Consider the following 16,171-nt stretch of genomic DNA (forward strand, 5'->3'; position numbering starts at 1 on the left):
CTGATCCAAGCCATGCCGAGATTGTGATCCTGCTTCTGCACGCAGCGTTGAGCAGCGTCGGGTCGAATATCAGCCGCAGGTCGAAGAAGAAGCGACAGATCGATGTTTTTCAGCTTCTCGTTGCTTGCTGTGACGGACTTGTACACCTCTAGCATGTCAGCCCGTCCAACCATTTCGTCCATCGTCCTGAATCCCATTTCGGCCATAAGTTCACGAGCTTCCTCCGCTACCATGAAGAAAAAGTTGATCACGTCTTCGGGTTCTCCGGCAAACATTTCCCGTAGTACCGGGTCTTGAGTAGCGATTCCCACGGGACAAGTGTTCTAGTGGCACTTCCTCATCATGATGCAGCCCAACGTAATCAATGGAGCAGTGCTGAATCCAAATTCTTCCGCTCCAAGCAGAGCAGCTATCACAATGTCCCGTCCAGTTTTCAGCTGTCCATCAGTTTGCAATGTGGTCCGTCCTCGAAGATCATTTGCAACTAGCGTCTGATGAGTCTCTGCAAGACCAAGCTCCCACGGCAAGCCTGCATTTTTTATGCCAGTCCAGCGCGACGCACCGGTACCCCCTTCATGGCCCGAAATCAGGACGTGGTCTGCATGGCCTTTCACGACCCCGCTGGCCACTACACCAATACCGGCTTCAGAAACTAGCTTCACGCTGATACGAGCACCTGGATTCGAATTCTGCAACGAAAGGAAAAGTCACAACACGAAAAGAAATATATCGAAATAGCTTACCTTCAGATCATAAATAAGCTGAGCAAGGTCTTCAATCGAATAGATATCATGATGTGGTGGAGGACTTATCAAACCAACGCCCGATGTAGAGTTTCTTGTTGTCGCAATGTCTCCTATAACCTTGTGCCCCGGAAGCTCACCTCCCTCTCCAGGTTTTGCTCCCTGCGAAGAAAAGAAGAAAAAAGAAATAGAAACGCCTAGTTACTTTACAAAATAAACGAACCTGAGCCATTTTGATTTGAAGTTCATCAGCATTCGTAAGATAATAACTGGTGACTCCAAATCTTCCACTGGCGACTTGCTTGATAGCACTTCTTTTCGGGTTCATCTGGCCGTTAGGCAACGCCTCCAGTCGAGAAGGATTTTCACCTCCCTCACCTACGAATTTAGGCGGTTTAGGCGGGCTAGAAGATTTTTAACAGTAACTTACCAGTATTAGATTTTCCTCCGATTTGGTTCATTGCCATCGCCAAAGTTGTGTGAGCCTCCAAGGAAATAGAGCCGTAACTCATAGCACCAGTACAGAAACGCTTCACGATTTCGCTGGCAGGCTCCACCTCCTCTAATGCAACCGGAGTTTTAGAAGCTTTGAACTTCAACATCCCACGCAGGCTGCATTTTTTGTTCAGTTCGTAAATCCGCTTCGAGTAGTCCTTGTAGGCTCCAACGCTGTTAGTCCGAGCAGCTTCCTGTAACTTTGCCATCGCTAGCGGGTCATTCAGATGAATCTCGCCATCTTTCCTCCAGTGATAGTCTCCGGGATTTGGCAGAGCATGAGCTTCAGCACTTCCCGGTGGCAGCTTGCGAGAGGGAAACGCCAGCTCATGCAATCGAAGCGAATCCTTTGCAAGCATCTCAAACGTAGCACCCTCCACCCTGCTTGGTGTACCTCTGAAGCACCTCTGCACTACGTCCGAAGAGAGGCCAAGGGCTTCGAAGATTTGAGCTCCTTTGTACGATGCCAAGGTTGAAATGCCCATCTTGGCAAGGACCTTGAGAATACCCGAATTCGAAGCTTTGAAGTACTTCTGGACCAGCTCGTCTTTAGAACTTAGGACTCCATTCTCCTTAGATGGTATTTTGCCATCTACCTGTAACCTCCAGATAGCTTCAACGGCCAGGTAGGGACATATCGCGTCTGCTCCAAATCCTAGGAGTGTGCAGAAGTGATGTACCTCCCTAGGCTCACCAGATTCCACCACTAAACCAATGCGCGTACGCTCAAGAGTTGAGACGAGATGGTGATGAACAGTTCCAACAGCCAATAAAGAGCTCACTGGAACTCGTTCAGGAGAGGTTCCTGATTCATGAGCAGTATATAAGTGATCTGAAGCTGAAAAGTGTATGATAAAAAATACCTCTGTCCGAAAGAACCAGCATTTTGAACCCCTTCGATATGGCTTTCCTGGCTTCCACACATATTCTGTCCAGAGCTTTCTCCAGACCAGTAGGTCCTTCCTCTCGTGGAAACGTGATGTCAATTATTTTGCTCCGCCAACCCTGGTAGTTCATCTTCTTCAGCGCTTCCATTTCCAAAGGTGATATGAGCGGTCCCTTCAGAGAGAGCCGGTGGAATTGCTCTTCTGTCGACTCCGTCAAATCACCCTCCGGTCCGATCATGCACTCTGTCGATGTGACGATAGCTTCACGGATAGGATCTATCGGCGGATTTGTAACTTGAGCAAACATCTGCTTGAAGTACTCGAAGCTGAGCTTTGGCCGATCGGTCATAACGGCCAACGGTGCGTCATTTCCCATCGAGCCAAGGGCCTCCACACCATCTTTGGCCATTGGAAGTAACAGCATCTCGAGCGCTTCAACAGTGTACCTACACAAAGGTATAAAAACATCAGTGAAGGTGATGGAGACCAGACCGGCTAGGACTCTGATACCAAATGTCTTGAACAGCCTTTGGCACTTGTTACTGTATTTGCAGTGACGTGCTGAGGATTTAACTTCCTAATAGACCTTACAAGAGCAACCAAACATAAGAAAAAAAATGGAGAGAAGTATACCCAAAAGCTTTGAGCGGTGGTACCAATCCATGAATCCCCATGTTGTCCCTCGTTGCATCCGTCTTTTTAGGCTGCAAATCCTCCATGAGAACCAGGAACAATGAAAACAAATAAAAGAAATCAGGGACGGAAATTACCTGCAGAGTTCCAATAATTCGTGGAGATGTGCAGTCTTCTGAAACAGAGTCCACGATGTCCTTGAGCAAAATTTTCTGATGTTGGAGCCACTCAGCATATGGTTGACGCGTAGAATACTCTTTCTTAAGGGCGTCGTCGTCCACAACGGCATGGTTCTCAAAATCCACGAGAAGCATCATACCCGGATTTAAGCGACCTTTTTTGCTTACATCCTGGGGTGGCACATCGACTACGCCGACCTCACTGCCCATGATCACGCGGCCACTATGAGTGATGTAGTAACGCCCTGGTCGAAGTCCATTTCGATCCAGAGTTGCACCAAGATAACGACCGTCCGAGACTGGGAGAAATACGACAGACAATTAAAAGCGCTCTACAACCAACAGGATTAGCACTTACAAGCAATAAGCGCAGGTCCATCCCAAGGTTCCATCAAAGCAGAAAAGTACTCGTACAGAGCTCTTCTTTCTGGATCCATATTCTTGTCATTCTGCCATGCTTCCGGTATCATCATCATCATTGCCTCCGGAAGACTTCGACCAGAGCGTACAAGAAACTCCAACACACCATCAAATGAACCTACAACAACACCATTAAAATCCCTCAAAATACGCTCGTTCACTCACCGGAGTCGGAGGAGCTAGCGTCAACAATAGGAAGCAGTTTCTGGAGTTCGTCATTTGAAAGGTCAAGCGCTCTGCATTTCAAAAGGCCTTCCCGAGCTCGCATCCTGCACTCTGGGGTTACTGGTGTTTCTAAATTCGCAAGATTATTACCAATTGACATTTCCTCGAAGAGTATTGATTTCTCCATTGTGACCAAGAACTCTCATTGGTTGCGCCCGATCCCAGCTAGGAAATGTGTTTGTTGAAAATCTTGAATGCACCTACAATTACAACGCCACTTAGGTGAATATGGAGGAAATTGATGTGCTCACCAAAGCCATATAGCTTGTAAATTTGTCGTGACAAAGATCGGACGCGTAGTATTTCTTGAGCTGGTCTGGTTTGAGCTGCCCCTTGTAAACAACAGTTCTCGATGAAAGGGAACAGATGTAGAAATCACGAACAGCACCATGCTGGAGATTAAGAGCAGCTCGAATGGCAACCATGGACAGCTTGCGCAAAATATACATCTGCGGCACATATTAAAGTGTCAGTGCGACCGATGAGAAAAAATAATTGTCAAGATCACAAACTGCCTGTAGTGTTATGATCACCTCCATTCGAACTCGAAGAATAGAATGGAAGCCTGTGGCATAAAGGAACACATCCCTGCAAACCGGGTAGAAGAGAGGAATGTGACTTGGAAGCAGTAGGTTATTCATGACAGACCAGGGAATAAAGTTGGAATGGACCCATCAGCATAAAGAACTCAATCTAACCAGATTTATCATTTCGGTTAAGCACAGGAAGAGAGTAGAGACAAGTACCTGCTGTTCTAAGCTGGCGGACGACCTGGAGCTGCCCGTCAAAAACACTTGCTCCACAACGGGCTCAGTCGCAAGAGCCGATTTCCCCAGATCCGAGTTGTCGGTCACAACACTTCGCCAGCCAAGAACCGTGTGTCCAAGAGACTCTGCGACCTGCAGTAGTACGAACACAAATATAAAAATCCAAAAGCGAAAGAGAAAGTCGGCTAAAGACATCACCTTGTTAAACACGTTTTTGCTTTCCATCCGCCTCGTCTCGGAAGTGGGAAGAAAAAACATGCCGACGGCGTACTCGGATGGAGGGGGAAGTTCACATCCGATCTCGTCTTTGGCGATCTAGGAGAACAACGTTCAAACCAAGAGGGAGAAAAAAAAACTGGAGGGCAGCATGCACAGAAAGTTACCGATGCAAAGAAGTCATGGGGGAGTGCCAAAAGAACGCCTGCACCATCACCAGTGTTAGTTTCACAGCCACAAGCACCACGATGTGCCATTCTTACAAGCATCTCCAGAGCATCAGTGACCTGCAAGAGGAAAAGAAAAACGCACGAAAATCTCATCAATTCGGGATACAATCCAATTGAGCTAGAACTTACAGTCTGGCGGCTCGGCTTGGCTGAAAGCTCGGCAACAAAACCCACCCCACACGAATCCTTGTCCAATGCAGGATCGTAAAGTCCAAGAGGACCCTCTGGCAGTTGGGACATGGACGACATGGTGACCACGCAGCGGTACATTCTCCGCTCCCCATTCCATCGCTGGAGATGGCTATCTATCCAAATTTCTCGAGGGCAAAAAACTAGTGTGAAGAACCTTCAGTCCGGCGGTCGCGCATGACAAGGACGGCACAGCTGAGCTCAAGCGGCTGGAGCAGATTGACCCCAAAGCGGTAGCTTCCGTTGCTGCTCTCGATCTCTACGCTCGCACCAAGAAGCCTCGAATCAAACCCTCGCGCGAGTGAAACGCGGGCGGCAGCGATCAGGCACACAATTCCTCGAAATCTTGAATCGGACTCGTGGCATTCATACCACACCTTACAGCCTTTATTAAGTTACATATAGCTTTAAAAGATAAAATGGAATGCACAATATCTGCAAACTTGAAGATGGTCCTAGACAAAAATTATTGGTACTTGTAGAACTGCGCAATTGACAGTTGTGGTGGTTGCTGGCGATTGTTTGAGCTAAGCACACAGGCATCTTACGATTTGAAATACTGCGCACAAGCGGGGCACATGAACGGTACCTGAGTGACACAGTTGACTTCGTTTCTACGTTCTTCCCCTGCTTCTTCGACTAGATCTGCCCCCTGTTCTGGATCCACCACCGGTGCTGGATTGTAGTGGACACAAGGCTGGTGGTACCACAGGTCACAAACGTCACACTGCACCCAGGGAGCATCGCCTCTATCTTCCCAACAGTCGGAGCAGCTTTGCAAATCCTGTGACAGACGAGAGTTCCATTAAAGAGGAAAAGGAACAAGAAAATAAAAGACAGCATACCGTTCTGGCTGTGTTTTTCCTGAGCTCGTCCAGCCTCGCATCAATGCTCGAAAGCTGTACACTGAAGAAGCTGAAAGGCATCACGACGACATAATACTCGAGGCCAGGATGGACTCTGGATGTTGCTCGGTACGAGACCCACCTGTCCGTGTAAATCACCCACACAAGCACCTTAATCCGCTTGTCACCAACAAACAGTTCCTCAGCCTTCTTCGCCGTCTTCTTGTGATGAGTGATGGCGTTCTTGGCGACAGAAAAATGGAGAGCCACGATGAAGTTTTCGTCTTCCAAATAGATGTCAATGCCAGCGTGGTTAAAGTCGTATGGGACATGCGCTGTTCCTTCAACGGAGAGCAGCTTTCCGGACATTGGTCCATGGAAGTTGAGGACGTGCTTCACTGTTATGTGTGCCCTTTTGCCTTGTGCGTAATAAAAGCCTTGAGTCATAAACTTTGTGCTGAGGATTCCTGCCATCTCGGCATTCCAGCCGATGCGAGCCATGTTGTCGTCCTTAGCAACGGCTTGTACCCAGAAGGTGACCTGCTTCCGCTGCTCATCGAGGTCATCCTCGCGCATGAGTCCAGCTAAGGTGCTAAGCGCATAGGAATGAAAATGAGGGGTGAGAGCCTCGAGGGTTCCATCTTTGCCCACGTAGAAGCACTTGGGCTCTAGCAGCAGAGGAAGCCTTGGAACTGTTTCTGTGCCCGTCAACTCTTTCTGGAGCTGCTCTCGAACGTTCCCTCCCAGGTGGCGCTGGATGAACGTACGTATATCTGCCTCAAATGATATGATGCACTGGTGGAACACTTCCATGTCTGTGTCGAATTGATCCAGCAGCCTTGGAACTCGACCTGTTTTAGACAGATCGACGCGCTGGAACTGAAAGAGGTTGAGATAGGATGCCAGTTCTTTGTCCTACAAAGCGCACACATCTCAGAATGTGAAGAACAAGACGCCTAAGAACTTACATTCAGTCCTCCAACAACCAGCTTGCACTTCGGGGCCCTGTGATGACGAAGAACTTGCGCCAATACACTTGAAAGTGAAGCACAAAAGACGACGACACAATACTCGAGAAGGCGGCAGAGAGATTGTACCCCCGGACTATCTCTCGCCATGTTGCCGTCATCAACGACAATGGTCAGGTCCACATTTATCATCCTCTTCAAGAAGTTTTCCACGTCGAAGATCGATACTTGGCCCGCCTCTATCGCTTCGAGCTCCTGCAAGGCAGCGTTGTCGTCCACAAAAGCCTGAAACAGCCCATCCCAGAGCGTATTCTCCGGGGCCCAGGCCATTTGAGCTCCGTCGACCAGCATAATCCGACGCGGCCGAGACGAGGAGCCGATCCTGTCGCGCGCGAACTTCCCATAGAGGTAGAGCACAGACGCTGCGACGCTGCAAGTCTTGCCAGCGCCCGGGGTGCCCGTTATGTACCTGAAACCGCAAATACCGTAAGGACGAAGCTGCTTGCGACCGCGCTTTCCTGGAGGCGAGACTATCTTCGATTCTGGGAGTTTGACCTCGGGGCGCTCCTCCTCTATGAAATCGATGAGCTCCTTGGTGAGAGGCCTGCCCATGTAATGAAACGTCGTCCGCTGCGAGAAATGGTAGACTTCCATAACCTTGGTCGGATCCTGAAGATCGGCTTCAGTGAGCTGGGCGGAGAAAGCCATGAGCAGCCCATGGATCCTCTCCGCATCCTCACGACGGACATCCACAACCCTCTGGCGCTTGACACCGCCGCCGTCTTCCATCCCAATACAAAAAACCCTATCCAAAAACCCTAATAGTGCAGAGACGTACTTAAACGATGTACGAAAGGAATGTATGTAAAAAATAAAGAATTTTGGACTATTTTCTGCTCACCACTATCTCTAGGAAGCTAACTCTCAATATCTGTGACCTAAATTATTTACCTTGGAGAGCTATTGAGAATGCTGAAGCTGTGTTTATAGTTTGAAAATATAAACTATGGGTGCAACACAATTTGCACATCATTTTATGTCAAATCCAACATAGCACTGCCACCATTGAGTTGCTTTGTCTAGGACAAACAAACTCACTCTTATTAGCCACTTCACTACTGGATATTCTGCGACATGGTTTATTATCGCTAAATTATTGTTTTGCATCTTCATTTCTCTTTCTTGTTTTTTCTTCTTTCAGTCTCTGGGAGGCATATGTATTCCTTTTCTCTTTAAGGAATGTTTGGTGGTCTACAAAATGATATAGGATTGTAATAGTTATCTTTGCCACCACTTAAGATTTACATTCCCTCCTCCTTTTATGTCCATTGCAATCCTAGACCTTTAGTCATAAGTTCCACTTGTTTCCTCTTGAAAGGAATCTCCATTCCTTAACCAGGATGCCAGTAGGTATGGATCTCTATGTTGCTTTGTTTATCCTAAATGATCATCCACCAGAGCTGCTGGCAACGATCAAATGGAAAGTTCCAAGGGATAATGCTGGCCTGGCTGCGTGAACGATCAAAGATCGTAGATCAGGTTTCGCCACTCTCCCTATATCCTCACCGTCTTTGCCTGATTTCTCCCAAACCAAAAGAAGCAAGTCTTTCCTTGTGGGATTTGATTGATAAGTTGGAGGAAAGCGAAGTTGCTGCTGGTGCTATTGTTCTTCATTTGAATCGTCTGTGTTGATAGGGCGCCGTCAAATGCCAGTATCCGGTTTAGAGCTAATCTGAAAATACGCTAAATATAATTTTTGATTAGAACCACTCATTTAATTAGGATAAAAACCAACCCAACAAAATTTACAACAGGCAAAATTTGGCTGTCCATTTTATATCAACATCCCCATCTTCTTCCGAGCAGCCTTGAGCTCCTCGCCAACCTTGGAAGTGTCTTCCATCAGAAACTTGTCAATCTGTGCTGCCGCTTCCCTCCCTTCGGCAATCGCCCACACAACCAGCGATTGTCCTCTTCGACAGTCACCAGCGGCAAAGACACCCTTGACATTTGTAGCAAATTTGCCATACTCTGCTTTAAATGTGGTTGCTGCATCATTGGTAGCCACTTTGAGCTTCTCAGCTACGTCCTAGAAAGTAAAATCGTCAGCTGGAATGAAAAGAAAAGAAGAATTTAGCTCATTTCACCTGTTCTGGTCCCACGAATCCCATGGCCAAGAGCACCAAATCTGCCTCTATTATCTCTTCCGACCCTTCGATTTCCTCCCTCTGGAATCTCCCACTCGCGTCCTTAAACCACCGCACCCGTTTGAGCACCAAGCCGCTGACACGGTTATCACCATCGGTGATAAACTTCTTTGTAGTCACCTCGTACGACCTGGGGTCACTACCAAACTTCTCCTTTGCCTCGGCATGCCCGTAATCGACGCGGAAAACTCGTGGCCACTGCAACAATCGCGAGCCGTAAGGAACACTCCAACACAGAGACGAAAGGACAAGAAACTCTTACCTGTGGCCAAGGATTCCCCGGTGCACGAGTTGCAGGAGGCTGAGGAAGTAGCTCCAGATTTACAACGCTCTTGCAGCCGTGGCGGACTGCAGTGCCGATGCAATCTGTGCCTGTATCGCCTCCTCCTATCACCACCACCTTCTTGTCTTTGGCGGATATGTAGTTGTTGTCCTTGAGCCCCGAATCCAGCAAACTCTTGGTATTCGCGTGAAGAAACTCCATCGCAAAATGTATGCCTTCATATTCTCGGCCTTCTACTTTAAGGTCCCTGAAGAAAAACAAATAAAAAGATGGTTAGATTTAGAAACAAGTGAAGAATTCCATACCTGGGCTTAGTAGCGCCACAAGCAAGTAGTAAGCTATCATAGTCGGACATTAACCTCTCCACCGAGAATAACTTGTCAACTCCGACATTCGCATTAACGATGAACTCGATCCCTTCGGCAGCCATCAGGTTCACTCGCCGTTGAACGACCTCCACTTTATCGGTCTTCATGTTCGGTACACCGTACATCATGAGGCCTCCAATTCTATCCGCTCGCTCAAACACTGTCACGGAGTGGCCGGCCTTATTGAGCTGATCAGCGGCTGCTAGACCTGCCGGACCGCTACCTACAATCGCCACTCTCTTCCTGTAAAGAGACAACGACGTGAGAAACAAACGACGTGAGTAAAACTTGTCCCTACATACCCGGTTCGATAAGCTGGCGGACGAGGAACCATCCAACCTTCCTCAAAGGCTTTGTCGATAATGGTACACTCCATCGTCTTAATAGAGACCGGGTTCTCTATAATTCCCAAAACACAGGCACCCTCGCAAGGAGCAGGGCACACACGTCCCGTGAACTCTGGAAAGTTGTTGGTTTCCAGGAGCCTGTCCAAGGCTTCCCGCCAACGACCTTGGTGAACAAGTTCGTTCCATTCCGGAATCTTGTTTCCAAGGGGACATCCACTATTATCCTGCAGATACAAAGAGATGACTAAATAACATAGATGAACTGGAGGGGAAGTCATACCTGGTTGCAGAATGGAGTGCCGCAATCCATACACCGGGCAGACTGGGTTTTAAGGAGGTCATCATTCCTGGCGGTAGCAAGGACCTCATTCCAGTCTTGCATTCGTTCCTGGGCCGGGCGATATGGAAGTGTTTCTCGTTCATACGAGATAAATCCCCGATGCTTAACAGCGTCCGGAATTTTTGTTGGCCGCGCTTTGGCCGGAGTCTGAAAACAAGGCAAGCACGTCAGAGTTGAAGGCGACATGAATATTCAATTTTACCTCGGCTACTGCAGCCGCTCCTCCGTTGGTAGCTGCTTCAGCCATTTTCTTCAATTCCTGGAAAGCATCCACAGCGGCCAGTCGCGCTTCCTCCTCCTCTGCCGCTCTTTTCTTGGCCTTCTCCTCGTTGAGAGCTCTTTTGTAGTCGCAAGGGAAAACTTTCACGAACTTGGGAAGCGCAGAGTCAAACTCATCGAGGATTTGCTTTGCATGCTGGCTTTTCGTGTGTCGCTGATGCTGTTGAATCATAGCCCTCAAAGTCAACACATCCTCGTCCTCAAGAACGTCTTCGAGGTCGACTTGTCCGGGGTTGCATCGGAGCCTGAACTTTCCGTCCACATCATATACGTAGGCTATCCCCCCGCTCATTCCAGCAGCAAAATTCTTCCCCGTCTTCCCAAGAATAACGACTGTGCCTCCAGTCATGTATTCACAGCCGTGATCTCCAACGCCCTCCACGACTGCCTTTGCGCCGGAGTTTCTAACGCAGAACCGCTCAGCGGCCATGCCGTTGAAATACGCTTCACCACCTGTGGCCCCGTACAGAGCAACATTCCCAATGACGATGTTCTCTTTGGGGTCAAATCCGCTGTCCCTGGGAGGATAAACCACGACCCTGCCTCCACAAAGTCCCTTCCCAACGTAGTCGTTGCTGTCACCTTCCAGCTCCAACGTAATACCCCGACATAGAAACGCGCCTAGACTCTGTCCTGCATTTCCTGTAAGCTTGACGTGAATGGTATCAGCCGGAAGGCCTTCCATCTTGTACTTCTTGGTGACTTCGTGACTGAGCATGGTTCCTACGGCCCGATTCACGTTCACAACGGGTGACTCCAGATATACCGGGTACCCGTTCTCTAGAGCAGGCTTAGAACCTTTGATGAGTTGCTGATCCAAAGCCATGCCGAGATCGTGATCCTGCTTCTGCACGCAGCGTTGAGCAGCGTCGGGTCGAATATCAGCCGCAGGTCGAAGAAGAAGCGACAGATCGATGTTTTTCAGCTTCTCGTTGCTTGCTGTGACGGACTTGTCAACCTCTAGCATGTCAGCCCGTCCAACCATTTCGTCCATCGTCCTGAATCCCATTTCGGCCATAAGTTCACGAGCTTCCTCCGCTACCATGAAGAAAAAGTTGATCACGTCTTCGGGTTCTCCGGCAAACTTTTCCCGTAGTACCGGGTCTTGAGTAGCGATTCCCACGGGACAAGTGTTCTTGTGGCACTTCCTCATCATGATGCAGCCCAACGTAATCAATGGAGCAGTGCTGAATCCAAATTCTTCCGCTCCAAGCAGAGCAGCTATCACAATGTCCCGTCCAGTTTTCAGCTGTCCATCAGTTTGCAATGTGGTCCGTCCTCGAAGATCATTTGCAACTAGCGTCTGATGAGTCTCTGCAAGACCAAGCTCCCACGGCAAGCCTGCATTTTTTATGCCAGTCCAGCGCGACGCACCGGTACCCCCTTCATGGCCCGAAATCAGGACGTGGTCTGCATGGCCTTTCACGACCCCGCTGGCCACTACACCAATGCCGGCTTCGGAAACTAGCTTCACGCTGATACGAGCACCTGGATTCGAATTCTGCAACGAAAGGAAAAGTCACAACACGAAAAGAAATATGTCGAAATAGCTTACCTTCAGATCATAAATAAGCTGAGCAAGGTCTTCAATCGAATAGATATCATGATGTGGTGGAGGACTTATCAAACCAACGCCCGGTGTAGAGTTTCTTGTTGTCGCAATGTCTCCTATAACCTTGTGGCCCGGAAGCTCACCTCCCTCTCCAGGTTTTGCTCCCTGCGAACAAAAGAAGAAAAAAGAAATAAAAACGCCAAGTTACTTTACCAAATAAACGAACCTGAGCCATTTTGATTTGAAGTTCATCAGCATTCGTAAGATAATAACTGGTGACTCCAAATCTTCCACTGGCGACTTGCTTGATAGCACTTCTTTTCGGGTTCATCTGGCCGTTAGGCAACGCCTCCAGTCGAGAAGGATTTTCACCTCCCTCACCTACAAATTCGAGTTTAGGCGGGCTAGACGATTTTTAACAGTAACTTACCGGTATTAGATTTTCCTCCGATTTGGTTCATTGCCATCGCCAAAGTGGTGTGAGCCTCCAAGGAAATAGAGCCGTAACTCATAGCACCAGTACAGAAGCGCTTCACGATTTCGCTGGCAGGCTCCACCTCCTCTAATGCAACCGGAGTTTTGGAAGCTTTGAACTTCAACATCCCACGCAGGCTGCATTTTTTGTTCAGCTCGTAAATCCGCTTCGAGTAGTCCTTGTAGGCTCCAACGCTGTTAGTCCGAGCAGCTTCCTGTAACTTTGCCATCGCTAGCGGGTCATTCAGATGAATCTCGCCATCTTTCCTCCAGTGATAGTCTCCGGGATTTGGCAGAGCATGAGCTTCAGCACTTCCCGGTGGCAGCTTGCGAGAGGGAAACGCCAGCTCATGCAGTCGAAGCGAATCCTTTGCAAGCATCTCAAATGTAGCACCCTCCACCCTGCTTGGTGTACCTCTGAAGCACCTCTGCACTACGTCCGAAGAGAGGCCAAGGGCTTCGAAGATTTGAGCTCCTTTATACGATGCCAAAGTTGAAATGCCCATCTTGGCAAGGACCTTGAGAATACCCGAATTCGAAGCTTTGAAGTACTTCTGGACCAGCTCGTCTTTAGAACTTAGGACTCCATTCTCCTTAGATGGTATTTTGCCATCTACCTGTAACCTCCAGATAGCTTCGACGGCCAGGTAGGGACATATCGCGTCTGCTCCAAATCCCAGGAGTGTGCAGAAGTGATGTACCTCCCTAGGCTCACCAGATTCCACCACTAAACCAATGCGCGTACGCTCAAGAGTTGAGACGAGATGGTGATGAACAGTTCCAACAGCCAATAAAGAGCTCACTGGAACTCGTTCAGGAGAGGTTCCTGATTCATGAGCAGTATATAAGTGATCTGAAGCTGAAAAGTGTATGATAAAAAATACCTCTGTCCGAAAGAACCAGCATTTTGAACCCCTTCGATATGGCTTTCCTGGCTTCCACACATATTCTGTCCAGAGCTTTCTCCAGACCAGTAGGTCCTTCCTCTCGTGGAAACGTGATGTCAATTATTTTGCTCCGCCAACCCTGGTAGTTCATCTTCTTCAGCGCTTCCATTTCCAAAGGTGATATGAGCGGTCCCTTCAGAGAGAGCCGGTGGCATTGCTCTTCTGTCGACTCCGTCAAATCACCCTCCGGTCCGATCATGCACTCTGTCGATGTGACGATAGCTTCACGGATAGGATCTATCGGCGGATTTGTAACTTGAGCAAACATCTGCTTGAAGTACTCGAAGCTGAGCTTTGGCCGATCGGTCATAACGGCCAACGGTGCGTCATTTCCCATCGAGCCAAGGGCCTCCACACCATCTTTGGCCATTGGAAGTAACAGCATCTCGAGCGCTTCAACAGTGTACCTACACAAAGGTATAAAACCATCAGTGAAGGTGATGGAGACCAGACCGGCTAGGACTCTGATACCAAATGTCTTGAACAGCCTTTGGCACTTGTTACTGTATTTGCAGTGACGTGCTGAGGATTTAACTTCCTAATAGACCTTACAAGAGCAACCAAACATAAGAAAAAAAATGGAGAGAAGTATACCCAAAAGCTTTGAGCGGCGGTACCAATCCATGAATCCCCATGTTGTCCCTCGTTGCATCCGTCTTTTTAGGCTGGAAATCCTCCATAAGAACCAGGCACAATGAAAACAAAAAAGAAAGAAATCAGGGAGGGAAATTACCTGCAGAGTTCCAATAATTCGTGGAGATGTGCAGTCTTCTGAAACAGAGTCGACGATGTCCTTGAGCAAAATTTTCTGATGTTGGAGCCACTCAGCATATGGTTGACGAGTAGAATACTCTTTCTTAAGGGCGTCGTCGTCCACAACGGCATGGTTCTCAAAATCCACGAGAAGCATCATACCCGGATTTAAGCGACCTTTTTTGCTTACATCCTGGGGTGGCACATCGACTACGCCGACCTCACTGCCCATGATCACGCGGCCACTATGAGTGATGTAGTAACGCCCCGGTCGAAGTCCATTTCGATCCAGAGTTGCACCAAGATAACGACCGTCCGAGACTGGGAGAAATTCGACAAACAATTAAAAGCGCTCTACAACCAACAGGATTAGCACTTACAAGCAATAAGCGCAGGTCCATCCCAAGGTTCCATCAAAGCAGAAAAATACTCGTACAGAGCTCTTCTTTCTGGATCCATATTCTTGTCATTCTGCCATGCTTCCGGTATCATCATCATCATTGCCTCCGGAAGACTTCGACCAGAGCGTACAAGAAACTCTAACACACCATCAAATGAACCTGCAACAACACCATTAAAATCCCTCAAAATACGTTCGTTCACTCACCAGAGTCGGAGGAGCTAGCGTCAACAATAGGAAGAAGTTTCTGGAGTTCGTCATTTGAAAGGCCAAGCGCTCTGCATTTCAAAAGGCCTTCCCGAGCTCGCATCCTGCACTCTGGGGTTACTGGTGTTTCTAAATTCGCAAGATTATTACCAATTGACATTTCCTCGAAGAGTATTGATTTCCCCATTGTGACCAAGAACTCTCATTGGCTGCGCCCGATCCCAGCTAGGAAATGTGTTTGTTGAAAATCTTGAATGCACCTACAATTACAACGCGACTTAGATGAATACGAAGGAAATTGATGTGCTCACCAAAGCCATATAGCTTGTAAATTTTTCGTGACAAAGATCGGACGCGTAGTATTTCTTGAGCTGGTCTGGTTTGAGCTGCCCCTTGTAAACAACAGTTCTCGATGAAAGGGAACAGATGTAGAAATCACGAACAGCACCATGCTGGAGATTAAGAGCAGCTCGAATGGCAACCATGGACAGCTTGCGCAAAATATACATCTGCGGCACATATTAAAGTGTCAGTGCGACCGATGAGAAAAAATAATTGTCAAGATCACAAACTGCCTGTAGTGTTATGATCACCTCCATTCGAACTCGAAGAATAGAATGGAAGCCTGTGGCATAAAGGAACACATCCCTGCAAACCGGGTAGAAGAGAGGAATGTGACTTGGAAGCAGTAGGTTATTCATGACAGACCAGGGAATAAAGTTGGAATGGACCCATCAGCATAAAGAACTCAATCTAACCAGATTTATCATTTCGGTTAAGCACAGGAAGAGAGTAGAGACAAGTACCTGCTGTTCTAAGCTGGCGGACGACCTGGAGCTGCCCGTCAAAAACACTTGCTCCACAACGGGCTCAGTCCCAAGAGCCGATTTCCCCAGATCCGAGTTGTCGGTCACAACACTTCGCCAGCCAAGAACCGTGTGTCCAAGAGACTCTGCGACCTGTAGTAGTACGAACACAAATATAAAAATCCAAAAGCGAAAGAGAAAGTCAGCAAAAGACATCACCTTGTTAAACACGTTTTTGCTTTCCATCCGCCTCGTCTCGGAAGTGGGAAGAAAAAACATGCCGACGGCGTACTCGGATGGAGGGGGAAGTTCACATCCGATCTCGTCTTTGGCGATCTAGGAGAAAAATGTTCAAACCAAGAGCGAGAAAAAAAAAATGGAGGGCAGCATGCGCAGAAAGTTACCGATGCA

General features: G+C 48.2%; 2 protein-coding genes across 8 annotated transcripts; both read right to left on the minus strand.

Moving 5' to 3' along the window:
- Positions 1-13: 13 nt before the first annotated feature.
- LOC9659846 (glutamate synthase 1 [NADH], chloroplastic) lies at positions 14-5,298 on the minus strand. Its single transcript, XM_024660419.1, has 16 exons — positions 5,142-5,298; positions 4,925-5,096; positions 4,733-4,852; positions 4,548-4,664; positions 4,329-4,481; positions 3,834-4,031; positions 3,673-3,782; positions 3,523-3,626; positions 3,296-3,475; positions 2,896-3,236; positions 2,759-2,829; positions 2,102-2,571; positions 1,174-2,043; positions 967-1,121; positions 744-905; positions 14-689 (listed from the first exon to the last, which is right to left on the minus strand). Exons 2-16 carry the CDS (start codon positions 5,063-5,065, stop codon positions 324-326), a joined length of 3,558 nt encoding a protein of 1,185 aa, XP_024516187.1. The 5' UTR covers positions 5,066-5,096; positions 5,142-5,298; the 3' UTR covers positions 14-323.
- A 3,238-nt stretch (positions 5,299-8,536) lies between these two features.
- On the minus strand, positions 8,537-16,121 carry LOC9659847 (glutamate synthase 1 [NADH], chloroplastic). 7 transcript variants are annotated; one of them, XM_024660416.1, is made up of 20 exons: positions 15,761-15,870; positions 15,663-15,707; positions 15,548-15,602; positions 15,266-15,463; positions 15,105-15,214; positions 14,955-15,058; positions 14,728-14,907; positions 14,328-14,668; positions 14,189-14,259; positions 13,532-14,001; positions 12,604-13,473; positions 12,400-12,554; positions 12,177-12,338; positions 10,545-12,122; positions 10,283-10,489; positions 9,958-10,226; positions 9,593-9,898; positions 9,267-9,534; positions 8,945-9,202; positions 8,537-8,886 (listed from the first exon to the last, which is right to left on the minus strand). In XM_024660416.1, exons 3-20 carry the CDS (start codon positions 15,551-15,553, stop codon positions 8,632-8,634), a joined length of 5,808 nt encoding a protein of 1,935 aa, XP_024516184.1. In that variant the 5' UTR covers positions 15,554-15,602; positions 15,663-15,707; positions 15,761-15,870; the 3' UTR covers positions 8,537-8,631. The 7 variants fall into 7 exon arrangements, with proteins under 7 accessions (XP_024516184.1, XP_024516182.1, XP_024516179.1 ...); XM_024660414.1 differs by having other exon boundaries at positions 15,527-15,602; XM_024660411.1 differs by lacking the exons at positions 15,548-15,602; positions 15,663-15,707 and adding an exon at positions 15,980-16,121 and having other exon boundaries at positions 15,761-15,913.
- Positions 16,122-16,171: the final 50 nt, after the last annotated feature.

The sequence above is a fragment of the Selaginella moellendorffii genome, unplaced genomic scaffold (assembly GCF_000143415.4).
Source record: "Selaginella moellendorffii unplaced genomic scaffold, v1.0 SELMOscaffold_74, whole genome shotgun sequence".
NCBI lineage: Eukaryota > Viridiplantae > Streptophyta > Lycopodiopsida > Selaginellales > Selaginellaceae > Selaginella > Selaginella moellendorffii.